Source organism: Pogonomyrmex barbatus, unplaced genomic scaffold (assembly GCF_055798465.1).
Source record: "Pogonomyrmex barbatus isolate J1 unplaced genomic scaffold, ASM5579846v1 scaffold16, whole genome shotgun sequence".
In the NCBI taxonomy this organism is placed as follows: Eukaryota; Metazoa; Arthropoda; class Insecta; order Hymenoptera; family Formicidae; genus Pogonomyrmex; species Pogonomyrmex barbatus.
This window is the reverse complement of record NW_028297112.1, coordinates 4894235-4921434: the sequence shown is the minus strand read 5'-3', so window position 1 is coordinate 4921434 and position 27200 is coordinate 4894235. Positions and strand designations below refer to the sequence as shown.

The window sequence follows — 27200 nt, the reverse complement described above, 5'->3', positions numbered from 1 at the left end:
CGATACATTGGCGAAACGGTTCTCTAATATCCCTCTTTGATGTTCCGCCCGATTTTATCGAGCCCGTCGATTGTTTCGGACACAAGACGAGAATTATACACGCCCGTCGTGTTTCGAAAGCCTGATCGAAAATCGGAGCGAAACGATGAACAAAAGGAAAGGCAACGAAGCAAGCAACCGCTGTGGGAGGATTTGCGAGAGAGATGAGAAAAATTAGGAGTAAAAAAGTCGTCGATTAGAAACTGTGGGAGCGCTTTGGTCTTCGGCTCTTCTGATTATAAGAGAGCTCGACGAAGCTGTGCCGTTCATCATTTCTCGCGCAATCTTGTGAAAATCGCGCGAAGCATTTCTCCCGACGAGAAGTCCTATTATCTCCGACACGTCAAAAACTTGGACGAGGAGAGACGGCGACTTTTCCCAATGAGCTATCGAGAGCCGGAGATTGGATCTGCCGGTGCGCGAATGAATATTCACGAATGTCATTTTATGCTGTTCATTCGGCGTTTTAGCGTAAGGCGAACCGACGATGGCAAGGTGCTGGATCGCTGCTGGTTATTCATGTGTTAACTCTGAATAATTGAGGCATGGCTCCTGGCATTATCGGCGCTCGTTCGACTATTCGACTACCGATTGATGGGCCACTTCGAGTTATGAATTCTTCGATGAACTCTCTCCATGGCTAATAACTTGTCACTCCCGACGGATTTAACACTTCAACGTCAACGTGGACATTTTGTCGAAATGGAGATGTGCGGGCGCGTTCGAATGGAGAATATTCGTCAAATTTCGCGTCGATACCACCGGCCGGTTCGAGCACAACGCTCATCGTGGGCTCGATGGAGGAAGCGCACACACGTAATATTTCACGATTTCAGCCTACCATCGTTGCAGGACCAAAGGAGCCGTTCGAGAGAGGCTTATTCCGCGGAGCCTCTAAAATATGCATCACCGACGGCGTTTACATGTCGAGATACACGAGAAGCGCTATGTAACATGCAGCTCGCCCTTATAGGCTAACGCGATGTACTGGTTGCCCGACGTATCCAAAATTCAAATCACGCGGCACTCTTCCTCGAACGACCCTTCGTAAATGTGAACGTATAAGCCCGTGAGATCTCGGGAAGGCGCCCATAGATATTGCGATTTTACGAGGCAACGTGGGAGCCGCATTGGCGTCCGATGCGCAAGAAACGCGCGGTTAGGTTCCCAAACGTATCGACACGTATCGATAATAAGATGCGACAAGTACAACGAGGAAAATCAATTTCGATCGATTGGAAGATGTTTTAGGACCGTTGTACTCCTAGTCCACGACAAAATTTTATAAACATCCTATGTATTGCAGATTTAATCCAGATAGATCGGGAAATGTGATCTATCTATCAATACGAGAATCCTAAATCAATAAATTGTTGAAAGCGGAAATTGTAAAGAAGAATAGTCTCCTATTTCTCCAGATATAACGCGACGATAAAACCCTTATTGGTGGCTAAAATGTAATTGCAAAGGTATGTTCGATTAATCGATACGCGAGTGAAAGTGCACGAGCACTGTCGTCGGTGATAAATATCCGGGAGTGAGAGCTTTCGAGACATCGAGAGCCTCGCCGAACGATTCAACGACAACAGCCGGAAAAGTGTGCGTGTGATCCGTGAGAGGAAAAAGAAATGGAGTCTCGCTGTATAGATCGCCGTTACACGAGAGTCGCCCGACAAAAACGTTGCGCGACGTCGTTTGGTCGTCCGTGATCGAGAAGTAGAGTCGATCTTGACTACTTTCCTTCCGTCGTCAAAACGAAACAAACGTAGGACAGTCAGCAGTGGCGCCGAGAGTATAAAGTACCAACGGAAAATATACTCACAGAAAAGTAAAGACGTATAACACGCGTATAAATATGTAATATATACGTACATACATCGTGATACATCGTTACGTCGTTGTCCGAATGAATCCGTCGTTGACTAATTGAAAACACAACTCATCGAGAGACTAGACTGGAAAGATTGTTATAAATAAAAGTTTCTGATAGATATGCAAGCTGAGACCCGCTGAAGGTGAAGTAAACTTTAAAGTTTTCGACTCTATAATACAACAGAAAATGTTCCATCTGTCGGAAATTGTTTGAATAGTTTATTTTTCATGTTTGCGAGAAAGGGAAAAAAGATTGACAAGTCCCGTCGTATTTTCTGTCTCGCGAGCTTTCGTTTCAAACTGCCGCGAATGTATGCCACGTATATATCACATATCGTTGTAAATAGTAACAATTCCAACGAATCAACCGAAAAGAAAGGAAGAGGTGTGTCTGGCTGGTGTGCAGGCAGGCATGCTACGAATTACGTTACCTAGGGTGAGCTTCTCGCCGGAATCGGGCGGCAGGGTGAAGCCCAGTAGGGCCATGCTCGATATCAGCACGCAGGGCACGATCAGGTTGAAAAAGTAGTAGAGGGTCCTCCTGCGTATCTGTATCGTGAAGGTGATGTCAACATACGGCTCCGGGCAGCACTGATACATTATCGTGTTCTTCTTTCCCGGCATACCTGGAAAAAGTGCCAGCACCGATGTACACGCCGACATATCTGTCCGAGGGATTAAATACGACACGGATACTTGGACGCAACGGAGTAATCGCTCGTCCTTCAATTGCACCGATTACACTTCGAACGATCGTCACTCACTCTCGTTTTTTTTCTATCGTTACTCGAAATTATTATTTTTATAAAGTAGAATTTTTTCCTACTGAAAACATGATAGAAATGCCTGCCTTTCCGCTTATCAATATTGTTATCTCTGTGCCTTTATTATTGTTTGTCCTCTTTGTTTTTCATCACTATATTTTTTTTGGGGAGGGGGAGGGCTAAAGTCTCAAGATATACAAAGTGGAGTCTATCCATCTGTCTTATCGCGAGTCTACGTGAACTCGTAAGAGAGCTGTAAATGCCGTCGAGTCGTGGCAGCACGACCTCGCACGAAAGATTCGTATGAGCGAGTCACGTAGCAATTTTTCTACCCGTGATCATGCTTTAAACTACCTCAGGCACGTGTCGAAAGGAACGAAAAGATCTCGCGGATCTTGTGAATTTCAGACCATCGCGATAAGCTATCGGAACAAACAGCGACGATATATGCGTCTCGCGATAAAAGACACAACTCGCACTGTCACTTTTTTTTCATGTATTTCGACACGTGAGCTGTGCTCGATGCATCCGCCTCGAGATAATTAACGCGTCTCGACAAACACGATGGCTTTAGGGGCGACACTCTTAATTACGCGCGCCACGTCGATGTGTCGACTACTAATAGCGAGAGTATCGAGTGAACCCGATCGGAACACTAAATCGAAAACATCGAGCTGGTGTTCTCACATTTTATTTTTTGGTAATGCAACTGAACGCGCTTTGTCTCTGCCACCTCTTAAACAGCCGAAGCTCTCTTTCAATATTGATTAATTTCATTTTAAGTTTTCCTTTTACGCCATCGTTCCGTTTTGTACCAAAAAGAATTATTCAATTAGCTTCTAATTATCAAAATTATTAACACACAGAGACACACACACACACACACACACACACACACACACACACACACACACACACACACACACACACATATATATATATATATATATATATATATATATAAAATACATGTATCAATTTTAATGCTGCTTCTTACATTTTTATTTTTTTTTTTTTTATATCTTGCAATTTCGATCTAGGCGAATATGTTTTCTTGGCTCGCAAGAGATTTCTTCTTTATGCGGATATCTTCAAGATTTTTTAAGATAGATACTAGACCGAGACTATCACAGATTCTATTTCCCTCTGAAGTTTCAACATGTCGACACGACGAGTCCCGAATCCGAGAAAACCGCCGTACATAAAAATAGCACTTTCCGATACGTGAGCTTGAGGAATGTAATCGTAAAGGGACACGGACCAATAAGTGGGTGGTGGGAAAAAAAGAGAGGGACAGATACGACGAAGAGCGTTATGCTAGGTCGCAAAGCGGGGAACACCCATAAAGTCATATGCCATTGAGGCATCGCGAGACATGGAGGCCCCATAAAATCCTTCGATTTCTATTTAGTCAGGAAGCAATATCAATCGCGACTTTGCGCGAAACGAGAAGCCCCGGGATATCACGATGCAGCATCCACGAGCACAACGGAAAGGATAAGGAAAAGAAGAGTGGGAGAGGGATGGGAGGGCGGATTGCGGTTTCTTAACGGTTTCCATCAGCATTCCTTCACACATCAATGACGCTGTTTCGTATCACCGGCAAAATTTGCGTTCCAGAATCCAGCCGAGAAGCTAGAATGCGAATCAGGATGACAAGATTTTCTTTCGCAATACACCCCAGTCTTTTATAAAAGTTGATATTTGCTGCAGAGGATAGCTCGAGAAAAGATAGTAGGGTGACGTGTATAAATTGAATTAGGAAAGGTGTTCGCTGCAAAAATATACGAAATTGAAAATAAAAAAAAAAAAAAAAACAGGGAATCGATCGACTTTTCGAATAATTATATTAACGAAGTTGAGATGTGTGAATATTCTTGTGTTCGTGAATATGCAACAAAGCAACTGCTGAAGGGACAGCTCGGATTGCGTATCGCTCAACGTGATGCAAAGCATAAACAGAAGCGGAGAACAAACTTTTTTTTATTAGTTGCGAGTATTAGTCCCTTGAAGGATTTTTAAAATAACCAATTCGAGGACGCGAGCTTGCAGTTCCGAACGCAACTAGGATGAATTAATACCCTGATTGTGTATGTAGCGCGGCATGAAACGTGGACGAAAGATTATACTTTGCTATTGACGTAGCCGTGTAATTATTGCTCGCGGAAGGTAGAATCGTTGCATTCTATAATAGTCTCGCCCCTTACGATATATTACGATATATTATTGCATTCTATTCGTAATTCCATTTTGTACTTTAACAACGTACACGCGGTACAAACAGATTCGCAAATTGCGATGGATTAACATAGGTACATTATCATTGTGCATACGTGCCGAGAACAGATTAGGGGATAAAGCCTGGACGCGAAACGGTAAGAGATAGAATTTAAATTATCTTCTTCTTCTTCTTTCAGATCTATATTAATTTTTTTCTTCCTGAAATAGACTGCTTTTTGCCTCGATCGAAACAACGATCGGTCAAATTTTAATTTAATATTTCATGTATCTCGATCAAGTGGCAAGAGACAAAGGGTCCAAAAATTGCTGCTGATATATATTAATTTTAAATGATTGAAAATATTGAATAATCGATATAATATTAAAAAACCTCACAGATTTATATTTATTCATATTTTTATAGTTCCATGTTTAAATCTATCTGCCCCAGCACTTTTTACTTCCGCAATTAGCATCGCAGTGTTCATTGACGCGAGTCGATTCGAGATTCTATTCTTAGCTTCCTGTAGGCACATTTCCTTACGCACACAAGCACACGCACAAATGCACGCGCACACATACACACTTGTCAATACTCGTGGTCCGATTGACCTGACAAGTCGTAAACTTGCTTTGTGAAACTCACCGATGAGGTACCATTCCCCGTTCGTGATGAAATCGGATAAGTCACCACCCTCCTCTGAGTTGAGTATCAGATCGAGCTACCAAGGTCAAAGTTTGATTAAGACGGGCACGTATCTACACGATGGGGATATTCCGTTAGGTAACTCGAAGCCGAACGTGCGCATGCAGCTACGAATTCCGCTCGCATCTACATCTACGTCTACGTCTATGGCTACGTCTACGTCTACTACATATCTGCCTACGAGACGGTGCATCCGCAAGTCGACGTTACGTAATAAGTCGTGCAATGGGAGAATCCGCTCGGCCGTGGGACGATGCGAAGAAGAGACGGTGATTTCTCTCTCGTGAAGCAGCGCGCTGGAGAACGCGTCCGGAGGAACGCGTTCGTGCGGCCGACAGGCGGAAAACTGGTTCTTTACCGTCACTGAAAATTGCCTTCCGCGTAATTAAGAAGTTCCCGTTTCCGGGCGAGGCGTTCGAAACTTGCACGATTCCACCCGCGAATGCGTAGCGATCGCGTGGCCGCTCCGCAACGCGAAACTTGAAATTGTGTCACGCATCGCGTTGCGAATATTTGATAAGACAACGTACATTTGTGCCACCTCTGCGAAAGTCGGAAAAAGGGAAGTTGGTCGAGTCCAGTTTTTAAAAAGTTTCAAATCAATATTTCACGATAACGAATTTTCGAAGACGCGAGAAATTTTTGTGAGAGCTTGTTAAGTTTCTTGTCCGACAAAAGTTTAAGATACGATAGAGATGAGATATTAATCTGAGGACTTTACGAGAGATAAAGTCAATAGCCCTTCGTTCCTGTCCGTATATTGTCGTATGATCCTGATAAAATATTAGTTTTAAGAACAACTCGATTCGCATTTAGATTTTGCGCTCGATTACTCTAGAGATAGTTTAATTTAGATCCGATAATAGTCGACCGAAGGATTTCACAGCTTGCTACTTCTACGAATATCGCGCTGCAATCATATTAAAATAATTAAATAAAATTCTGAACAAAAGGTTCTTGCTGCCTCTCGGCTTCTATCTACACGGAGGATTGGAGGACGAAAAATAAAGTGACGACGCCGGAGATACCTTGAAAAGATTTTCCAGTTTCTTTTAACTCCCGTATCTCTCGCCGAGTATCTGTTGCTCTTTGATCCGGATCCAAATAGGATGTGGTTCGGCTGATTCCCGTGGGCTATCGAAGGTCCCGAAAAAATCCTTTCCCGATGGATAGAATTACCGTGTGCGACTTAGTCATTTACAAAAGCGCGTTTTCGCGGGAGATATCAATCATATAAATCGTACTGTATAATTTTATGTATCTTGTAAATACTTGGATATTTTCGTTTGCAAGCCTCACAAATGCCTTTTCCTTCCAAGCTCGCTCGCCTACCGGCGAACGTTATTCCTCAAGGGAGAGATGTTATTATTCGTAAAAAACGCTATTTTCCAATATTTCTCAGCACAATGATGGTAAAACGAATATGATAAAACTTCAATAGTCCTTGATACACTTCATATATCTTCAAGAGAAACTCTTTTTTGCAAATATACGCAAATATCTACGTCTCGATCAAGCGATCGCAATTTAATTCGATCGTCGGTTACGGTCGCATTTTTTCGTTCTCGGAAGGATTTCGATTCTGTCGTTGACTTGTTCAATCAAATTTCGTTTTGCTGCCGTCGTCTCTCAAACTGATCCTTTTTTCGATCATCCCCCGCAATAATTTCGAGCGCTACGCCGCCAGTTATATGGCAGGTGGTTGTATCGTGAAACCGGCAGTGAAAATTACGACGGATACATCGGGCTCGTAAAGTTAGCCCCTTATAATTCATCGTGACACGTATATTTTGCTTCGCGGCTTAGTTCGGCCCTTACTCACGGAGCGGCTACACGTGGTTTACTGCGCCAACGCGGATGCATCGGGAATGGACGTCTCGAGATGCAAATGCACTGGCTGCGGTGCACCGCGGCCTCTTAACTAATTAAATTCAATCTTCATATATAACGCCTCTTATCCGACAAGCTTAATCAAGCCGATGACGTTAAGAAACGCCCCGCGGAGGTGCCTCGGGCTCCTCGTACGTGCCATTAAGCGCCTCGTCGAATAATCATAGCCTCCGGTGATTGCATTCGGGAAACAACGAGCCGTTTTTTCGCCATATCGACCGCCATAGATCCCACCTGTAAATCTCGAATTGTAACCCTGGTATAATTATGACAAGTTCGATTTTCCGCGCTCACGTACGGGAACAGGCGCGTACCCCGTGTCACGACGTTGCGTTTCCACTAATTTGATAAACATGAAAATTATCCTCGTACGGATGCGAATAATATTGAAATACGAACCCGTCCGAATTATATAGGTTTCAATTCGCGCTGCAAATGGATGCATGCATGCATGCAAAATCATTAATCTGTAATCAGTTAGAAACGACGTAGGTTTGACGTCTGGTGCTTCTCGATTGCAACGTAAAACGATAAATAAATGAACGGACCGGTATATCTTTAGAAGTGTACGGATTTGCAGACTCGATCTCTACGTGTACGATCGAGAGACCGTCTCTAATACACAGAAACTCTCGGAAACATCGATACCGCACATTTACTAGCGGTCGTCGTAGCTTTTGGCTTCTCTTCAAAGAAGAGGATAAGGTTGGGAGTTACTCGCGCGTGACTCGAAGATGTGACGGTTGCGTGAACGATCAGGCGAAAAAGTATGACGCGAGGCAGATGGACCCGGATGTGATGCGAGGGAAGGGATGTCACGGTCAAAGCACATGTTTCACGACTCGCAATCGAGACTACGTTTAAAGCCGATTCAAACGTGATGAGCGTAATTGACCATGCTCCTTATTAACAAATTTACACGAAATTGACACACAGGTCGTTCACATACATGTACACGTACACGAAGCGCGTTATGTTATCTCCGTTCAGAGGCCAGGGATCGGAACGTGCGAGCTGTTTTACGGTAAGCTCGGGTCTCGGTGCTTCGGATAGCGCATCTTATTCGTACGATGTGTGAATACCATATGGAAATCTCGTTTTCCCGCTCGCACGGCGCGGAGACTGAGACCCGAATTCGCCAAAATTACTCCGGTTTCAATCCCCAAAATGTTTCAGTAGTTTCACCATCGCGGAACACGTATACCGCGGATATACGTGACAGAGCATGGGACATGGGAGAAGTCTGCGTGTGAGCGGTGGACATCACCTACGCGCCGTCAAGAAAGCATGCAAGCTACGACACGCGTCACGACACGAAACGGCCATTAATTTTCTGTACATATATATACACAAACATGACATGCGACACACACACGCTGTACAGACATATCAATCAATAACGGTTGATGTTGATTCGTTGAGTGACGGAGGGCAAGATGGATTGAACAAAGTTCGGGTGTACGACATATATATAAACGACATAATCTTCAGAGAGTTTGGCACAAATACAGATATATAAATTTATATGTCATATAGGGGGGGGGGCGACGGAGGGGGAGAGCAGTCGATATGAGTCGAAGGTGGGGGGGGGGGAGGGCGAGGAGAGACAACGTTTATATGCGGCAGAGTAATTGGTGGAAATGCGCTCGGATTGCATTTCAACGGGGGGGTGCAGTGCAGCCTGCAGTGACGGCGATGGGGACGATGCAACGGCGGGTAATCGAGAGATCGAAAGCGGGCTACGGCATTTCGGCACCTATCCCCCGTCGGGTCACGGTGAATCGCAGCGCTCGTAAATCTCGCCGCGAAATGCGTGAGTGCGTGCGAAAACGTGTATCGGGTGTCCCCGCGAGTTGTCGAGAGTTTCACTGTCCGGCTCAATTGGATCGGGCGCATTTAATAGCCGCATTTTAATTGATTCCCGTCCGGCCTTTAACGAGCTCCATAAACGCATTCCGAGGTTTATTGAAAGTCTCTAAAAAAAAAAAAAAAAAAAAAAAAAAGAACAAAACCCAAAAAAATCTCCGTTTGCGCTACTGATAAGAAAAGATATTTTTGCGCGGCGATTTCTCATAACGGAGAAAAGGAAAAGAAGTAGCGTGTTGTAGCATGCGATTGAGTTGTTCCGGTCGATAAATTCTTCGTTCTTTTTTTTTTTTTTTCTTTTTCGAAGCCGCGATTTAACGAGCGTGACTTCCGAACGTTTCCCAACATTTCGCATTCACCGAGGGGACCGAGGTAAACTCGCACGAGTACGCGTAAACGAGCTCGGTATTGATCACCGAATCTCGGCCGATCGTTCCGTTCGTAAATATCGAATTCGCGATATCGTATTCCGCGAGCGTGCACGCATATATGCACGTGCGTACGCAGTTTGCGCTTTCCGCAGCCGGACTCGTTCCTGCGTGATATCGAACGAGCTAAGGGTCAATCAACGTACGACCCATCGTTCGAGTCCTCACGTAGGGCGCGTGTGACACTACATCATTGAAATGTAACCTCTCTTTCTATTTCACGACTCGAAAATTTTTTACCGCGAGAAATCAGAAGATGAAAAACGTTACTTTCAAACGTTACTTACAAAGTTCGTAAGTCGCGATATCAATACTTTCATCTCAATTTTTTTCGAAATGTGACGCGAGACCTAACATCCGTGAAATATTCGTGGTAGATGGCACACGTCACGACGATCATAAAATTACAACGTTAACATTGCCGACTGGGACATCTTTTTTACGCGAGATCACGAAGTCCTAAAATTAAAGAAAAGAAAAATAGGAAAGAAGAAAAAGAGATTTCCATCGCTGCCGCCGCATGCTGCACTGCGAAAGAAAGACGGCGGTAATGGCACCGCCCGATGTATTTTTATGGACGAGGGTGGTTGGGAGGGTTTACGATTTTTTACGATCTACGATTCTCGTCCGACACGCAAATGTGGAGGGAAGAAGTCGCCCGCTTCGGCGCGTCTTGTTGTCTCGGTTCTCCGACGAGTCCTCGCCGATTGCGAGGGCACGCCTTAACATCGGTCCTGCGCTCACGATGGCAATCGATTTGTAAATAGCGAGCGCCTGACCCCGTGAATTTTACGACTCTACAATCGTCGAAATGAGATATTTCGCGTTCCGAGCCGAGATAGCGCGAATGAGCCGCGTGCGGACGATTTCCTCGAGCAATCGGGATGTCCAACTTCTCGTCGAGTAACACTTAAGGGCTAATAAAAGGGAACGCAGCTTAATGTATTCATCGAGAGAGGTCGGCACATCTCCTCCTCTTTTCTCTTCTTTTTTTTCTTTTTCTGTTGTTTCGGCACGTGGTCTTACATGAGTGCCCCAGCTCGCACGCACCGCACATTTCACGTGGTTAGATTTTATTACAGTTTGATCTCTGCGTGATCGAGTGCGCGAGGGGCACGCAAGTAAGAGCGCATCCGAAAAAACGCGTTAGCTTCGTGCTTATAAATCACGTAAGAAATCCTCTTAAATCGTGATTTGCTTCTCGACGACAATTGTCAACGTAATTTTACAAAACTTCGTCGTTATCGCTGTCCTATTATGTTAATTTTATATTTCTCGTTGTCATTGCAAGTGGAACGGATAATGATATATATATATATATATATATATATATATTGTAATTTCCTTCTCTTTTTTTTTCTAAAATCGTCCTTAATTAGATTATATAAATAAATTTTATTATATGACGCAAATGCCTGTCACAGATGCGTATTAATATTTATACCGCGCATCCTGTAATAAAATTGAATTTTTCTCGCGTAAAATTGCCGTTTAAACGCAAGTTTGAAAATATATACGGATTCTTAACGTCACTCTCTGCCAACGATAGACAGACAAATCGAAACCGTTCGCGGCGCCGATCAATATCAGCTGCTCAAAATAAATGTCCGCAACTCGTGTCCCGTTGATTTAGTAACCCCGGGATTTCAATTCGAGAATACGTATTCCGCTGCCGGGTCGAACGGGACGATAGCGGGCCGTACGTCTTGTCCAGACGCGGAATAAATTTCGATAGCGGGAATCTCGCGATAGTTGTGCGGGGGCGGCCACTCGAGGATGCCGCGATGCTGACGGATCGAGCGTGGTAAGACGCTCGCGACAGGGACGAAAGAGAACGAAAGGCTATAAGAGAACTCGCGAGAAATGTGAGGCGCAATGGCGAAAGCGGGGAGGGGGGGGGGGGAGAGGGGAGGGGTAGAGAAGGAATCGAGCAGCTGCTTCAGGAAGAAGTGTCTCGGCGTGTCGTTGCACAGTGCGGTAGGAACACACACGTGCAACAGGTGAAAGGCAGGTATCGAGCACCTCGTTTATTTCCCGACATCTAGTCTCGCCCGGGCGGAGAAAAATTTTATTGTCGCCCTACCTCCACAAAACTACGCGGCGCGCGTCGCGACTCGATTAGAAATTAAAAAAAAAAAAAAAAATGACACTCTCTCGCCCGCCATGCCGGGCGGCCTCGCGGAATGGAATTTTTCGATTTTCGATTATGCGCTCGTTTCTCGATTTTTCATTCCGTTTTGCTTCATTGGTCGCGACCGCTTTGTCAGATATTCCACGGGCGTATGTTCAATCATGCATCGTATGCGCGAGCGAGAAGAAACCATTGTCGTTAACAGCAGCGGCACACGGAGAAAAAAACGTCTAGGGTCTCGACGAACTTTCGCGATTTCTGTCCAATTAAGAATAATTTCTCGGCATATAGATGAAGATACTCGAAGTCTTTCGCTTTCGAGTCGAAATTTTACGACCGTTTTCCACGCGCTGCGACAGAATAGCTCCGAGTGCACTTGCGCATTTGCATTCCCTCCATCTTGTCCCTTGAATAAGGTCGCATTTGAAATTTTCTTTGCCCTTTGAATTTTCGAGAACAACCTGGACTGACGGCTAAATTGCCGCGGAAAGATCGTTTGTTCGAGCATATTTCACGCGGGGGTGAATAAGGGGCGAATGTGAAAGGGCGATGCCGGCGAATGAAAATCTGCGAGATTGTTTGCAGTCTATCAGTCGCAAATGCAAGTGGCATGAAAAACGTGCGCGCCTTGTGTCGCCTGGCAACAAGAAACCGTCATGTGGTATAACCACATTTTACATGTGTACGTACGGAGCATAAACCACAAGCCGTCAATGAGCATACGAGCGATTATTTATCGGCGCTTAACGAAGATTAGACACGCGCGAGTCTGTAATTAGCGAGGCGCGTGTAATTCCCGGCTGGCTCTATCTCGAATGCAGCATTGACATAATTTCTTTTTTCTTTCTTTTTTTTTTTTCACAGAAGTCCGTTAGCGAAAATTACAGTTTCGATTTCCATCTCCGGATACTTGATATCAGAGTACGCATGATCGACTTTTGTGTGGATTCAATTTATCGGTCTTCACATAATTAATGAACGTACGTCAATCTGCACGTTATTTACGCGCGATTCGAATTAATGCAAAATTATTGCGGCAACTACCGGGATATCGCTCTTCCGATATGTACATAATGTATAATGTGAAAACGATATGGCACGTGAATATTTGTGTATTCAGTTCAGGGCTCTTTCGCGCCAGCTCATCCAACCTGGCCGATGTAATCAACACGCAATTAGTTCTACGCGATAATGTAGATGGCCTTAAGCATTTCGCTCGATATTTCCACATGCAAGACTTCGAGAACGTGTTTGACAAGAAAAACGCTTGCTCATTGTAATAATTAATTTGTTGTCTCGAAGAGCTCGATCCTCTTTAGGGATCACCTTGGATTAAGATAGCGATAACGATAAGAATCTTTTAGAAAGATGAGGGCACGCTGATATGCGCGAAGCGAACGCGAACTTAGCCTAAGCTTTGTCCAGCGAGTACTCATCCTTTGGACTCTCCGTTACAGTTCTTTCATTTTCAGTTTTCAGTTTTGCGATCAACCGATTCGATCCGTGTCCCTTCACAAATCATCATCTTACTAAAATTATTTAACAATCGTGTTGTTAGAGTGGATATTGCGCGTGTTACCTCCATGTGAACTAAACTAAGATCAAAATATATAATAATATTCTCGAAATTTCTTTCAGATTAGACTTTCCTCGTGCGCGAAATTTTTCCGACATTTTATCAATCAAATTCATTACCTTGGTTAAATAATTAATTAATTCCTAATTCCTAACAAATTCATTATCTTGGTTAAATAATTAATTAATTCCTAATTTCCTAATAAATAATTAATTAATAATTAATTAATTCCTCCTCCTGCAGCGGGTAAACTATTAAGGATTCTGTAAACTAAACTATCATGTAAGCATACTTGCGGGTATTAAGAACATGGAATTGTGGAAAGTTACTAACAGATCTGTAATCTGTGTTGATGATCTACCGAATGTTTGAAATTTGGTCGGATATCGGCGTGTCGGATGCGTTATTCGCAGGTGTGAACTTCGATCCAATATTCAATTAATCCTACCGCGCGTTCATCCCCTCCCTTCCCCCTTTCGCAATTCTCTCTACGTGTGTATGTGTGTATTTCATATGCGACCGCGTGTATGCGGCATATCTTGATCTGCACAGTCGGCGGTTCATTGATTCGTATTATGAACGACCACTCTGCCATGGAACAGATTAAGGATAAACTCGGTTTGCGATTAACAGGTCGCGATTAACACGACGACGATGGTCTAACATCATTATTTTCGCAATTCCTATTCGCATCTTCCATTCTACGGAAATTTATGACTAGCCTATGGACAATATCTTGCTGCAATTGTAAGCTGCAAATTATCACAAGGAAAGAAATCGTTATAAATGAGTCACGTTCTTATTGAAAATTCCTTGGAAAATGTGAATCTGTAAATTATTAATTCGATGTCGATGAAAATTTTTTTGATAGAAATTTAATTGAATAAATTTAATTGATTAAATTGATTAAATGGTGGTAACACTCATGATGTAATCTGTGGAATCCGAGGAATTATTTATAAGACTATGACGTTTGATCGAATATTGTTAAATTATTGAAAGAATCTTCGGTAACACGTATATGTTACTGTGAGTCGTCGATTAAGAAAAAGGCCAACGGATCGAAACGTTTCAGGGGTTGGCACGAGGATCGATCGAGAATTAGCTCTCGTGGATGTCGGATCGAAGCACGCGCGCGACCAAGATGGAGAATCTCAAGAATGGGGACTCGCTTGTCGCTGGCACGGAGACATCACTCAGCTATCGACTCCACGGAAGGTAGGAAGTTTAGTTTGGACTCACTAGTGGATTGTAAATAATTTAATTCTTGGACGTTGACGGACCATCGAGGAGAAACTGCTTGAGAGCGATCACAAATAAAAGTTCGTAGGATATGAAGAAGCTGGATCGTAAAGGAAAAAAAATAGAGAAAGAAGAAAAGAGAGAGAGAGAGAGAGAGAGAGAGAGAGAAAAGAGGGAGAAGGTCAGGAGGAGTCCTCGCAAATTGTTCATAAACGAAATGGCCGGAAGCAGCGGCGATGACGAAGCGACCGGAAAATTGCATGGAACGGGAATGTCGTCGTTATCTCGCCGAATGAACGCGAGCGAGGCGACTCTCTTTTTCTCTCTCATTCTCCCTCGCCTCGGATAAATCGACTCGAGAGGAAAGTGATCCTTGGCTGCTGCTGGCGCGATTACGTAAAGTGGTGCGTAGTCGCGGATTATGCGCGAGCACCACTATTCCGTAATCCGCCATCGACACGAGTAAGAGGAGCATTAATTTCTCCTTCTTTGATGGTTTTTCCTGATCGACGTAACTCTTTGATCGGTACTATACAGCTTTCTCGTTAATAACAGTAGTAGTTTAATAATTGGAGTCATTTTATATAAATTATAAATCACGGAATTGAACAAGTTATGATTATAGCGCATACTCGTAACGTAAGAACTACATTAGGCCGTCTGTCGTGTCACCGATTATTTAATTAAGCGTTGAATCAATTAATCCTTTTTTAGAATATAAAAAAAGCATAAAAAGCGATATTTAGCTCAGTGACGGCAGATGTCATCCATTATTCGACTAAATACTGACGATTCGAATGGATAACCGAAATTCCTTCTGCCGAGTTAGTGGTACAGATCAATATATGATCGGACATTGATCTGTCCTCGCCTTAAAAAAGCTATAAAAAGCAATACTTCTACGTATAAAAAAATCAGCATGTAAAAATTCAAAATACGGATATCTCGATATACATAATACTTGCAAACAGGTAAGTTAAAAATCTCTTTTTTAATTGTAATTCAACGCTTGAAAAATCTAAATCAAACGCTCGAAATAGCTCTATTATCTTTCGATATACTCGAAGCATTCCTCAATAACGCTCGTCAACAAGCTACTGAATACTCGAGTACTATCCGGCTTCGATTCGAACTAATTCCGAAGCAGCGGAATATTACAACTCGGAGTGCACAACAGGCTCACCTTCCTCTAGCTACGAGTTATCGTTGTGATAAAATATGCACGTCATGCGCAGCAAAGAGATTGCCGTTACATGCATGTGAAATTGTCGAAGCGGGAAGAGATGGGAAAGAGAAAGATTGAAGGATATTGAACAGAATACGAAGCGTATACATCCAAGCACGCGAATTTAATTGTCGTGAGAGAGAGAAGGAGAGAAGAAAGGAAAGCGGAATGGAAAAGTCAATTTGGTACTCAGAAAGTTAAGGAGGGATTCGGGAAGAGCCGGGAGAATAAAATTATTCGAAAGAGAAGATCGGCGAAGGATAAGTGCGGAGTCGATAGTAGAACGACGTGGACATGTGCTCCATGCAAAATTATTTCCCAGCTCAGACATAATCACGTGGTCCCTGCTTTGACTGGTCAATGTATATGTGTGTGAAGTATGTATAAGTATAGTTTGGGTCGGTTGTGTATTCGCGGTCGTTCTAATACCTCTCTATGTCTCTTCTTTTTTTTTTTTTTTTTCGATCGGGGAGACGCGGAGGGTAATCTGTGTATATGCATATATAAATCTCGAAGTTACACCACGTTGTCTTTTCTGTCGTTTTCCCTATTTCCCCATCCTTTTTATGTCGTTTGACTCTTTCCACATTTTTCCCCCTTTTCCTTCTTATTGTTTCACTTCGGCACTCGTCGTCGTATATACCTATGTATGTATATATGTATATATAAATATATAGCGAAAGCTCTCGGTTTGATACTCGAAGAAAAAGCCCGTGAAAGCAAAGTAACACCGGCAAGCGACATCAGCCCATCATAGCGCCTTCCTCTACGTAGGAAGGTTAAATGTATATGTCGACACCATTATATAAAATTCAACATAGCTATAGCCAATTAGTGTGCTAAGATTGCGCTCGTGACGTGGTTGCAAAATCTTGCTTATTTCGACTGTATTCATCAACAGGTCGTCCCAGCACTCCGAAGGAAGATTCCCAATTAATTTGCTTCACCGCGCAATTAGATAAATGATCATTCAAAAAGAATGAAAAAAAAACGTTCGAATTGGTGTTGTGCGTCGATGAAAAGTCAAGTTGACACCAGGCGGCCTAGTTGCGAAACGCAGACAGGTATTGCGCGAAAAATCAAAATTTTATTGTCACGAATAAAACGTGCGCGAACGAATTTCCGTCGGAAACAGTAAATGTTTATGCCCGCCTCGTAAAACGTTGCCGTTTCTGCGGCAAAGTGCCACGCCCGTTCATTAACTGCGCTTTAGTTGTTACTGCGAGTTGAATAAATAAATTTGTTTATCGGAACAAAACTATTATCAAATTTTTATACTCGAGCATAGAGTACGACAGCGTAATTCCTCGTTTATATTATTCCGCTTTTTTTTTTTTGCAATTACGATCAAACAGTTTCTGTCACCACGTCGAGATAGGAAGACGTTCAAATTCGATTTAATAAAACAACAAATCCGAACAATAAAGTGATAGGCAACGTGTGTATGCGAATAATTATGGAATGATTAGGGCAAAGCCACTACGAAGTTAAAATGGACGAAACTTAATGGCAAATGTAATTTATATGTAAGCCTCTGCGTTGGACTTTATCCGCTGGCGCGATTTTAATGGCGGATAAAATGCTGCGAGCGGCAAAGCGGCAGCGTTATCTACGGGGGAAAATGTACTTTTGTCCGAAACAGCTTCAAAGATTTAAAGAGTCGCGTAATAATACTTCGGCCGAGTGATCGATTTCGGCGGCAGACACCTGCGCGCCGTCATCTCGCGCGCGAACGACGACGTCCTCGTTATTAAAGGCAACCATCGATCGGAAAATCGTTCCCGTCCCGTGAACGTTTTATGAGAGCTGCTAATAATACTCCGGTCGGCCGGCACGATCAACGGCGATTCGAAAGACATTGATCCCTTATTAAGATTCCATTATTATCGAGCTTGCCTTTCGGTCGGTGACAAAGTTCAATGAACCAACGCGCGAACACTGTACGGTCAATTTATTGCATGCAATATGACGACGACGAAACACGGGGAAGAAAGAGCCACAGAAATGGATTTATTTATTATTTATAACGCAAAATTTATCGGAAAACTGATATTCATGATGATTGTCCCCGGACGTGCAAATCATGTTAACTTCGATCGTGTCTTGAAGTGTCTGCGCGAGCCTGACGTGATAGTTGTATGTAAAAATATAACGAATTGAAATCTCTACAAATTCAAAGATATTATTTATTAAAAAAAAAAAAAGAGAAAAAACTTATGCGGTGTATTTGTAAATAAAAGTCGACTCAGCGATTAACTTCTCTTCAGAAAAACTTTGATTTTCGAATTAAATAACAGATTATAAGAATTATCTAAAGCTATAAACATGGAATGTATCTGAAATATGCATAAACCGAGATAAATTTTGGATCGTGTCATGATGAAGAGAGACAGATGGATGTCACGCGGCGACTCGACACAAGGAACTCCACACACGCGCTTAGACAAATAATGACCAAATTTATTGCTCTCGGACTGGAAATCGATGAGGCCGCGACCACGTTGCGGAAGTACAGAGATTATTTATTGCCCGTGAGATAGCCCCGTCTGAAAAGCAATGCCGGTTTTTTAGTCTTATCGATGTCGGCCGTATTAAAGAGAGGAGAACAAAGAAGAATGACGGAGTGTTTATAAATTTATCGGCAGTGACAGCGCGGGGAAATAGTTCGACGCGCAATTTATAAGAATGCTAAAGCATGCACCTTATTTATCATCAAAGCGTGCGATAAAGCCGCCACGTGTGTGCGCTTAATGATTTTGATATTATTAAAATCAATAACGTCGATGAATCGAGAAATTGTCACAAAATACAAGCACAATAGAGAGCAAAATAGAGAGAGAGAGAGTAAGAAATTAATTTTTATAACTTTAAATTTAAATATTTCACGACAAATTATGTATTGCAGATTTTGTAAATAAAAATGCTCAAAGAAACACTTGCGTGAAAATTATATTATGATAACTGATTTAGTTTCGATTTGGCCGATTTTACTTTGACAAAAAAATATCCTTTTTGAATGAAGACTATTAATAGCGCTAACAGTAAATTTTAGTGACAATTTGTTTAAAATTTGATACACGTGCGCGTGCATGCTTTGCGTGTGTTATGTGTGTGACACTTGTTGTTCTCATTTCGCGTGTCCTGTCGCCGCGATAAGTGCGTTATTCGTCCGTTAGCCAACATTCGCTGAGTTTTACGATGCGGTGCAGTGTTTTACGGTGCATCAGCAGCAAACGGAAAATCACGATTTGTCATTTTCAGTTTGCTTTATGGTCCAGCGCTACCAATCGTTGCATGATTCGCCGACGTCGCGATAAATCTTTATCATAAAGCATGATGCTGCCTTGCTCGGAAATCGTAAAATATGTCGCAATAAAGATATCGAACAGTCCATATTAAATTTTTATATATATAAAATGTCTCGTATCTCAGGAAACGTAAAACTTCCTACGCTGTGAGATATCCTGTCGTGAAAGGATGATTAATACTTGTAATTTTTTCGCCATCACATTATGTGTGTAATGTGTGTGCCATCACGTTAAGCGGCTAATAAAATAAGGTGCCAAAAGTTAATTAATTATATATCGAGTTTAAATCAATATTTCCAGTAAATATAGCATATCTACATCAATATATTGCAACATCGAAAGAAGGCGTTAAAATTATTTGTTATTAAACTCTAAAATCCGATGCATTTAAATTGTCAGCTAATAGAGCTTCTTTAAGTAAGATACCAAATCAATGTTAAATTCTTATTAATTTTGTACGTCAGGAAGCATGATTTCACGCGACAGAACGGACGTAGCATGCCTCTCCATCCGCTTGATGGTGAGTAGTTCTTTGCGCGAGAGTCTCGGAGGGTTGGAAACTGTCACAGAACGCGGCAAAGTGTCGAGGCCGAGTCGTAAGTAAAATGAATTTAACATTTGGCGTTTATACGCGGGCTGTAAACTATGCGTCGTGGGAACGAGCTCGACAAACTCGACGTCATAAGTTTAGGCGCGTCTTGCCTCGCGAATATGCCTAATATCTCGTGTACAAACGCGCGCATCCTGCCTTCTGTTACACATTACATTACGACGACAAGTCCAGTTGCCGGCAAGAAAATTATCGCTTACGTAATGGCGAGAAGCGGAATCACCGTCTCGAGAGAGATTACGCCGAGCTGCAGCCCGCCAAACTTTATCGGCGTTTTATATCAATGTGAATTTGATAGTTCACCGTGCAAAAATTACGACTGCTTGTACGAACTTGAAACTTTGAATTATTCACACATTGGCGGATTGCCAATTTCAAATACTTAAGAGATTTAAGCAGATATTAGGGAACTTATGTAGTCGGAATTAAACGGAGGATTTTGCGTGGAACTTTGATAATTTGATAATTGATGAGAGAACTTACGAGCGATTAAATCACGACAAAAAAGCAAAGATGAATATCTTTCTCTCTCCGATAATGAGATTTTCTATGTAATTTTCTTTGGAGCGGAAAGATCCGAATGCAAATATCGCGATTGCTATCGTGAAAATCGTTATAGAAAAGACTACTAAGAATAATTATCTTGTAACATGATATTAGGGTAAAATAATGAATTGTTCTCTTTAGAAACAAGCAATTTATCTAATGTCGCGGATGTAATTATCATTGACAACGCACGTTGAAATATCTGCGACACAATCTACGAGAGCGTCGAGATCGTTCCATTAACGGTGGTCACCACGGGTTATCCGCAATTCAGATATAATCGAGTAGAGCTAGTTTAACAAAATTTCACCCTCGAAGTCCGCGTCACAAAATTACATCTAAAAGTAAGCTCTAAATGAAATCAAACGACGTGCGGGACAAACGAATTTTTTATATATACAATATATATACAAGATTAAACGAATTTCATCCTTGTCTCCTAAATGTAACATTAATGCATTAAATTTTATTTGAATTAATCTTCTGGAAATGTAACTTCTGGAAATGTCATTGACAATGAAAAATAATTCATAGACTGTTAGGGGTTTATGGACTGTTAAGAAATTTATGCGACAAACTAATTACGATTGAGCGAAGGTAACCACGCACTTTCTGATATTAGGAACAATTGACGCCGCTGGTTCGATGCACGGAAATGGCGTTTCGTAATAGTGCGAGGAAATCGCTCCATTAAGGATGATCACCTCAAGTTACCCATAATTTGGAAATAATTGAACAGGGCAAGATCGAATCTGACGATTTAAGCTGCGCGCCATCGGCATATTTCCGCACGCTAATCGATATCAGAGATGCCACACAATTTACCGAGAGCACTTCCACACTATTTCGTGCGCACAAAATAGTGTGGAAGTGCTCTCGATCTATTTTGCATAACAAAATAGCTAGAATTCATTCACGCTTTCGTCGAGGCGCATTAAATAAAAATCGACGAAATCGATCACTCGCAAAAAATGACTTTCCTCCTATCTCGACGGATCTATCACGAAGATGTCTGTCTGGGCAAGAAATATTTCGAAATTTTCAATGTGCTCTCGAAATAGCTGCAAAACAGTTGGGAACGTCACGACGGGGCGTGACCTGGTTCGCGACGAGAGTTCTCTTCCGGAGTGCTGGGTGTCCCTAACCCTTTGCTATTTTACTTGGTCTCTTTTCTCACGCGGCACTCGATCTAGCTCACACATTATAGAAAACGGTGCGTGTGATACGTGTGTCGTACGTGTGTAACATGTAATGCTATCATATATATATATATGCCTATGTTATGTATATAGATCCGAGCTGAAGCTACGAAGCGTGAGAACGGCTATCTATGGAGCATCGCTATTGTGTGTTGCACTCGTGAGTCTTGTGTCGGACAGAAGAAGCCGCGAGATGCCCGTCATGGGCGCGGGATGGGAGTTTCTCTGGTCACGGCTGGGACGAGGCTGGGAGGCGGGTCGAGTCGTTCGTGGCAGCGAGGGATTCCTGTTGGCGAACGGACAATGAAAGTGGCTCAATTTGGCGACATCGATAAAATGCCGAGGATCCCCCGCGGGGATCTCTAGATTCACACGCCAAGGGACGGCGAAGCCCGTAGATGGGATAATTCTCGGTAGTTTTCTGCGCTACCAATGGAAATTTGGCCGGTTTCGTTAAACGAGAACGGGACGCGCCTCGGTAATTGGTAATTGGACTGTAATTAAGTAGAGAGCCGCGCTTCCATCGCTGTGATTTCAATGGGGACCAATTCCAATTATTTATTTCAAAATATATATCGTATTAGAAAACTGTACAAATATTCATAAAGGATATTTTTTTATATATATATATTTAAATTTAACAGGAGTCATTTTGCATATTTAATAAAGTTCAAGCAGTAGAACTAATGGAATATTAAATTAAGAAAAAAATTCATTAATTTATTAATTTTTTAATCGCTTTATAATTCGCATTAGATAAAACGTGCCGTAGTGCGAGTAATCGTAAAAATAGCCAATTATTTTCAATTAAAAAAAAAAAAAAATCACATGCAAATTGACTTGTACAGATTTTTGTCATTTCAGAAAATTTGCACTGATAAATAATCAGGAATTTCTGAAGCTTTCACATCATATCGATGTCACCATTCGTCTCACGGTAAACGAAAATTTTTGCAACAGACTTTCCAGAGATCATAATCGTGAAAACGAGATCATCTCCTTTGTCGACCGCACTTAATGTAGCCACGTTTCATGGTCCCTCGCCATCTTTCACTTTTCGCTTCCGGTTTACCCGAGTAAAAGCGCGTGTAGCTCATTCGGAAGAATTTAAGGGATCGATAATAATCTTGGTGCTCTCGGTGTGTATTGAGCGTGTGTCGGTGTGTAAGTGGAGACAGTAGTGTACCTGGTTGCCGTCGTAGGTCCAGGATCCGAACTTCATGTCACAGTGTTGGTCGTCAAAGGGGAACCAAGTGATGTCTATCTTGCATGTGCTCTTGAAGATGCCCGGAGGGACGTACAGGCAACTGCCGTTATGCGTGACCACCACGTTTGTTTGGAACGTCCCGTCGAAACCCTCATCCGCACTAACGTTTCATATCATACTTCCATTAATTACCCTCGTCAGTCGTCAATCGTGATCGTTTCGCGGCCAGTTTAATCGCGCGTTCTCTTTAATCACCGCGTGATGGAGCGGGAACGGTCGTTGGTTCTTGTTGCTGACGGCAAGATCTCGCACGAAGGATATTGACAGAGAACGCTTATGTCGGAGGCGAAGAGATGGATGGGAATATGTACTTGAGGAAATGGGGATTTCTCCGTTCCAATTACATTTACTTGTAACAGCGTAATATCCATTAGAAACGTTGCTAGACACGAAAAAATATAAGTGACTAGTAATTCAAGATTAAAGCACAATTAAAAATATTGAATATGAAGATATTATATCGCTCGTTTCATAAACGTGGCGCTATTTTCCCACGTAATTTGACTTGTACTTTTGCCATTAATTTAAATCATATCATTCGGCCGTATCTTTCATCGCAATGTCGTGAATGGACAATAAAAGATGAGAATCACGAAGGTGAAGGAAAACGATAAAACGAGGCACTCGCGAATATTATTCATGAAAATGCAAACCGTTTAGACCCGCTTTTACGAGAGGCTCTTTAAGCGCGATCCGAGACTACGATCCAAGAAAGGGAAAGGATGAAAAGGGAAGAAAAAGAGGAAGGGAAAGGATACTGAGTGTCGCTTGAGCCCATTCGTGTTAATCCCTTAAGAAGTAATTCGAAGCGACCACTTAAACAGTGTTAAAGGATAAAAACGGATATTCGTGCCGGTCCCGAGAACCTGTGCGTCCGAATTTTTATGACATATTTATCTAGTAAAGCGGCTTATTAAATTTTCAAATATCACACGGTAAAATGGCAAGCGCGTTCCTATTTTTCCAGAAAAAGTGTTAATAAATGACAGAAGTATCCTTTGTGTTATCACGCATATTACACCCCCGGCAAAAATAAATCGAATATTAAATGATCTGCGAGACGACCTATAGAAATTGATATATCGATATATATTATGAAGACGTTCATAAACTGATGTTAGTAGAATCCACATTAATGCTTTCTCGGAGTCGTTATGAGAAAGTGGCATCGGCGGTTTTTTTTTTTTTTTTTTTTTTTTGTTAAAGCTTTCGAAGATATCATTCTCGCCAATCGAAAATCGATGCCGCCGTATCGTTAAAGCGCTCCCCTACTTTTACACGTTATCGCGGAATGGAGAACGAGGGGGATGAAAGAGATAGGAAGGGTGGCGGGAAAAAAAGGGGCACTTCGGTGATTTCTTTTGAAGAACGGAATTAATTAATTTCAGCAGAGAATTGAATTTTCAGCACCGTTGTATTATATCGTTATCTTGTAGCTCTTCGTACGTGATCTTGCCGCGCTTATTCGCGAAATATATTAAACGCGGTCCCGTGTCGGTTTTGTGTGTTTTGTCATGTTATGTCCCAGGCCGCGGGAGCGGAGCGACATTTTTCTTTCAATGTCGATTAACGCGCGTTTTAATTTTCGATCAATTCGAAAACCCCCCGACCGAACGTTCCCTCTAATGTACGTTTATTTCAGCGCGTCGTGGATAGCGGCATTGTCGTCGTTGTTGTGTGGCTAATGAAGACTAACGAGAAACGGGGGTTTCGTCCAAAAAGTGTGTCCGACTAATTAATCTCGTTCGTGCACGACGGAACGAAACCGTGTTGCAGCGAGTATCCGGGCATTGGATTTTGTCGATCGTGTTCCTCTTTTATGGAAACTTCGTTATCCGTTGCCGCATTTGTCCCTGGTTGAGTGAGAAAAGGTGCGCGCGCGCGCGAGATGCAGCATTACTACGAGCGTTTTGTGACCGTATTGCAATGATCCGTTATTGTGTAAATATATGTTAATTAGCATGAAGAAAATAAGTATTCCACGGTTACAATAATTTATAGTCGTGAGAATCCGCGCACATGGTATCCGACATTATCAACGATCCGATTAGTGCAGCCCGTGATAACGACGAATGGAATTTAATGATCGAATTGTAAGAGACTAATTAACGATGTTAAGGCACGCATTAACATTAATATCGATTTTCGACCGACAAATAATTGCGGAATTGACAGATCGCTTTGGATATTGTTGATAGGATCAATTATATTCGAGTAATATAGGGGAGAGGAAGATAAGATGATGACTTTAAAGCTTGTCGATTTATTTTGATTCTCGTGGTGATGTAAAAATAATGATTAATATTATTTTTTATTAACTAAAGTCTTGCTAAAGTCTTGCTTAGTATTGAAAAATTTATAAATTAGAATTTTGTAAAATTTAAATTTTTTGAGGACCTGTTAATTTCGTTTTGCTCTCATGTGTGGGTAAGATGATAAAGATTAAAATTAACTTTTTAATAAAAATAAATTTTTTTACAAATCTTTATATTATTTATATAATTTAATATAAAATTAAATTAAATTAAAGATAGAACAAAAATAATTATTTACGATTATATGTAATTTTTTTAAAATTTAGCTCAAAAATATTTTAGCAAATTGTCATCTTACCCTTTCCCCTATATGTAATTTCGCACAATTCTCCGGAACAATAAATTTTTTATTCTCATTTCGCTGAAAAATGATGCATATGCTGTTTCCCGAATGGAATTTAATAAAGTACGGCACACGTAAGCACCGTACGTCAGCACGGTCCCATTATCACTGACGAGTAATACATTGTATCAAGGAAGTTGAGACACTCTTGATGTAACTTGACGTAATCCCGTGTAATGGAAGTTACAATTTAGCTTGACATTGCATTGCACTCGATACCGCGCCATCATAAACTTCCCGTGAACTTTCAAAAGTTTTCGTTAATACTCCCGACCCTATGACAACGCTGGCTGCAAAAGTTTCCGCTCGAAGAGAAACCAAGTACCTGAATGCCTAACGATTGCTCGACGTTAAACACTCGCGCAGGATGCCTCAAAGAAAGGATTAAGAATGTAAGAAAGTTCTGCGCATGCCGCAAACTGTCGTTACGCGAAATCTTTTTAGCGTTGTTGGTATACGTTTAGCAAAGTGTGAAACGTAGCGGAAGAGTATTCAACGTGAGTTGAGCACACGGTGTTCTATTTTATTACAAATTTCCCCAATTTCTGCAGTTAGCGGAAAAGAAATATGATGACTTTAACTTGCATTTCCCTTGATTTAGAATCTGTTTGATTAAACGCAACGACAAATGAGATAAAGTAAACTAGGAAGTAAGAAAGAAGACATTGCATATCGAGAATTTAAATGTTGTTCTCTCGCGGCAGCGCAGCATAAATGAGGCGGATTTTATTACACTCAAGATAGTTGCAGATAGGTGCGAGATAATCAGGATGCGCATATCTTCGCGCGTTTATCTGGAGCTTAACGCCAAACGTCCAAAAAATCGACGGAAGAATAAGCGAGGAAGTCGCGCGACGGAGAGACACGGACAAAAGGAAGGTCAGCTCTGTGTTTTAATCTCACCATTGCGATATTACGGACGTAACTTGCGAAGGGCTTATGTACTTTACCCGGTTCTCTAAGCATCCCTGCCGAGGGAACGGTGAATGTTTGCACGAAAAGTCCGATCTTGAACCGCTCAATTTCCGAATAGAAAGAATGTCTGTGTAAATTGGACCTTCGAAATAACAATAGTGGTCGTGAGTGTGTGGGACGTACAAGAATCGTCGAATGTCGCTTTAACCTCAGGTACTAGGGGAGAGAAATTAGAAGAAAAATAATGGTTCTAATGGGAGATTTAAATTTACGCTTTTGATGAATTAAGGCTCGAGAGAGTGACAAATGACAAAATCTTGTTTTCCAAAGCTTTGAATGAACGCTGACAGAAATTTAAGTTAATCTTTCAATACCGAGATAGAATCTTATTGATCCTGCAATTTCTGTACTCTAAAAAAATAATTTGATTAATGAACAGTTATATTTGTAAATCATTACTTAAATATTTTATGATTCGTGTAGTTCTCTCGAAAGGTGGGAGGTTTAATTAATTAATTATCAATATAGTTAATGTTGAAAATTATGAAATTAACGAAATTTAAAATATTAATTGAAGAAAAATTTACTTTGAGTTTATCATAAAATTATATGAATAAGATAACACTTTTCTGAAACACGTGTAGAATAACATCGTGTACTATTTTCGCGTTTACACAGTCATATATTAACGTTGAAAATAATCATGCCGTTACGTCTGTAACATCTTGAATGTGATTG

General features: G+C 41.7%; 1 protein-coding gene across 6 annotated transcripts in view; it reads right to left on the bottom strand.

Moving 5' to 3' along the window:
* nAChRalpha6 (nicotinic acetylcholine receptor alpha6) overlaps positions 1-27200 on the bottom strand; it is a 223437-nt gene that overhangs the window by 85055 nt on the left and 111182 nt on the right. For all 6 annotated transcript variants that reach the window (XM_089074103.1, XM_089074101.1, XM_089074098.1 and 3 more), the window contains exons 6-8: positions 22809-22989; positions 5542-5617; positions 2343-2537 (exon numbers count right to left, since the gene is read on the bottom strand). In XM_089074103.1, coding sequence (XP_088930229.1) covers positions 2343-2537; positions 5542-5617; positions 22809-22989 — 452 coding nt within the window. The remainder of the gene's footprint in view (positions 1-2342; positions 2538-5541; positions 5618-22808; positions 22990-27200) is intronic.